The sequence below is a fragment of the Ranitomeya variabilis genome, chromosome 4, assembly GCF_051348905.1.
Source record: "Ranitomeya variabilis isolate aRanVar5 chromosome 4, aRanVar5.hap1, whole genome shotgun sequence".
Classification (NCBI taxonomy): domain Eukaryota; kingdom Metazoa; phylum Chordata; class Amphibia; order Anura; family Dendrobatidae; genus Ranitomeya; species Ranitomeya variabilis.
Window position 1 is genome coordinate 684198003 of NC_135235.1, and position 2631 is coordinate 684200633.

General features: G+C 48.5%; 1 protein-coding gene across 1 annotated transcript; it reads right to left on the reverse strand.

Annotated features, from left to right (window-relative positions):
- Positions 1-650: 650 nt before the first annotated feature.
- Positions 651-2189, reverse strand: LOC143769301 (uncharacterized). Its single transcript, XM_077257804.1, has 5 exons — positions 2143-2189; positions 1931-2017; positions 1547-1757; positions 1317-1473; positions 651-1203 (listed from the first exon to the last, which is right to left on the reverse strand). The coding sequence occupies exons 1-5, from the start codon at positions 2164-2166 to the stop codon at positions 867-869; spliced, it is 816 nt and encodes a 271-aa protein (XP_077113919.1). The 5' UTR covers positions 2167-2189; the 3' UTR covers positions 651-866.
- Between the last annotated feature and the right edge of the window lie 442 nt (positions 2190-2631).

A 2631-nucleotide genomic window follows, 5' to 3' on the forward strand; every position in this document is an offset into this window, starting at 1 on the left:
TCCTCACAATCTGGTAAAACTGGGGGTTAGGCAGGAAGTTTGATCAGAAAGCTGACTGGGTTGGAACCAGGCAACACCTTGTGGCAGAGGGTGTTGTAGGGGAAGATTCAGAGGGGTCCCTGTCAGGGGTGGGATCCTGACAGAGGCCTAGCGAACAGAGAGAACGTTACGGGACCGCGCCTGCACCTGATCGCGGCGGTACCCTAAGAAAGGACAAGAAGCGAGGTATATTGTGCTGAGTGAGAAACGAGATCAACGCAACAATGAGAAATACCAGTGGGAGTCGTGCTGTAAGATCGAGGCAACATCCTACTGAGGCGCGTAGCCGGTGGCCGGAACGCCGAGGAAGTATCAGGCTCCAAGCAATACTTCAAACCTACGGCAGGACAGTCAGCTATAGGCGGGCTGTCTCACACCAATCACCTATGAAGATATGGGGGGCACACTAGGAGAAGGGTGACACTAGGGTCCAGGAAGAGCTCCGAGCCTACTCGTCATACGTGTGCGTCCTAGCCATATCATCTGGGGGACGAAGAAGAACATCAGAATCCAGTTGTGAGGGAACACGAGAAACAGACACAACAGTTGTGGGGACTATCCCGTAAGCACAGCAGGGGAGGACCACAACACACAAGCGCTAGAAGGTAGGCACAGATTTCCACCTGTAAAGGGAACTCTGGAGGTGCCATAAGGACCGGCCGGACTTGCGCAGCCTGGTTAACCGTATTCCGGACTGAGGATCCTGAAGCCTTCAGTAAAGAGGTAAAGAGACTGCAACCTGGTGTCCTCGTTATTTACTGCGACCGGCACTGCACCGCACTACCACCATCATCTACACCCTATTATTTGGGCGCCCCTCAGCAGGGTCACGGACCGGGCCTAGCCACCGTGACAACCCCAGAACAGAGACTCAGAGGCCCGGTACCGGGTACCCCTCGGCCCTGCGGCAGTGGGGGCGCTGCAGCAGCATCAGAGGGGTGGGGTAAAGGGAACGCTAACTCATCACTAGCAGCTTCAAGTGATGAAGTCTGACATGATGCTCCAGCGCTGGGGGATGGGGCCGAGGGACCAGAAGTGAGGGAAGGGTCAGATGAGGGGTCAGAGGGGTGGGGTCTATCGACGTGGCCCCCGGTGGTGGACTCCTGTTGGATCGCTCCAGAGGGGTCCAAGGCAGCAGCAGGCTCCCGAGTGCTGCTGATGGTGCTGTGAAAGAAAAAAAAATCAAATATTGATATTACATAGCCCTGGCTGAAACTAAAAAATAAGGTTAGACAGGTAAACATTGTGACTTCATAAATAGGCTGTGGAATATTTACCTTCTGCTAACCATCGTCGACCGGAGGAACGACAGGGCCCTGCCGTACTTGTACTGGCTCCTGCGTCCTCGCGATCCATTCGGGGCCTGCATCTCCTTGTTGAACTCCCTCTTAAAGCGATCTCTGAGTGACCGCCACCTCTTTAGTACCCTTTCACCTGTAAAGTGAAAAAAATCTGGTTACTACACATTGCGTTCTGCAACCGAAATTACTGAAATGTAAATACTTACGCACTTGAATCTGCTGCCGAGGCTCGAGGTCCTCCCAGTTGTCCACAACGATGAAGCATATTTGCTCCCAGAGCCGACGGGTGATGAACTGATCAGCATGGCTGCAGTCAGCCATGTTCCACAGCGGCTCCCTTTCGCGTGCCTCTTCGATAAGGAGGCCCACATCGATGCCACCCTCCTCACCATCTGAGTCTGGAGCACGCTGTGAAGACTGTTAAAAAATAAAAAAAAGAAAATTATTAAACTGAAATCCACATCATATATATATATATATATATATATATATATATATATATATATATATATATATATATATATATATATATATATATATATATATATATATATTGTATATACATATACATATATATAAAGTGTACTTACTGGAGGCTGACCGCTGTGGCGATCACGACGCCAACCCTGGGAGCTGCAGGGAGGACCTTGACGGCGTTGGCCAGAATGTGCAGCAGACTAGAAAAAAATAAATTATGTTGGATGTAGGCATATGTTTTGTGTGTACTGTGATGTATGATGATCTGTTTTTCATGTGTTGGGTGCACTGTGATGTCTGTAGGAACGGTTTCTGCACAACTTACACTCTGCGCGGCCCCTCCAGACATTTCTCCACCCACCCGGTCGCCTTCTGGGAGGCCCTCTGCTGCTTCAGCTTCCTGTGAATACATAATTAATTTTAATTAATTAATTAATTTAATTAACATTTCTCTCGCGCATCACCACTATGGAACTCTCTACGACAACATATCAGACTTTCACTATCATCGAAACCTTCAAAAAGAACCTGAAGACCCACCTCTTCCGGCAAGCCTACAACCTGCAGTAACCACCAATCGACCAAACCACTGCACGACCAGCTCTATCCTCACCTACTGTATCCTTACCCATCCCTTGTAGATTGTGAGCCTTCGCGGGCAGGATCCTCTCTCCTCCTGTACCAGCTGTGACTTGTATTGTTCAAGATTATTGTACTTGTTTTTATTATGTATACCCCTCCTCACATGTAAAGCGCCATGGAATAAATGGCGCTATAATAATAAATAATAATAATAATAATAATTAATGCATAT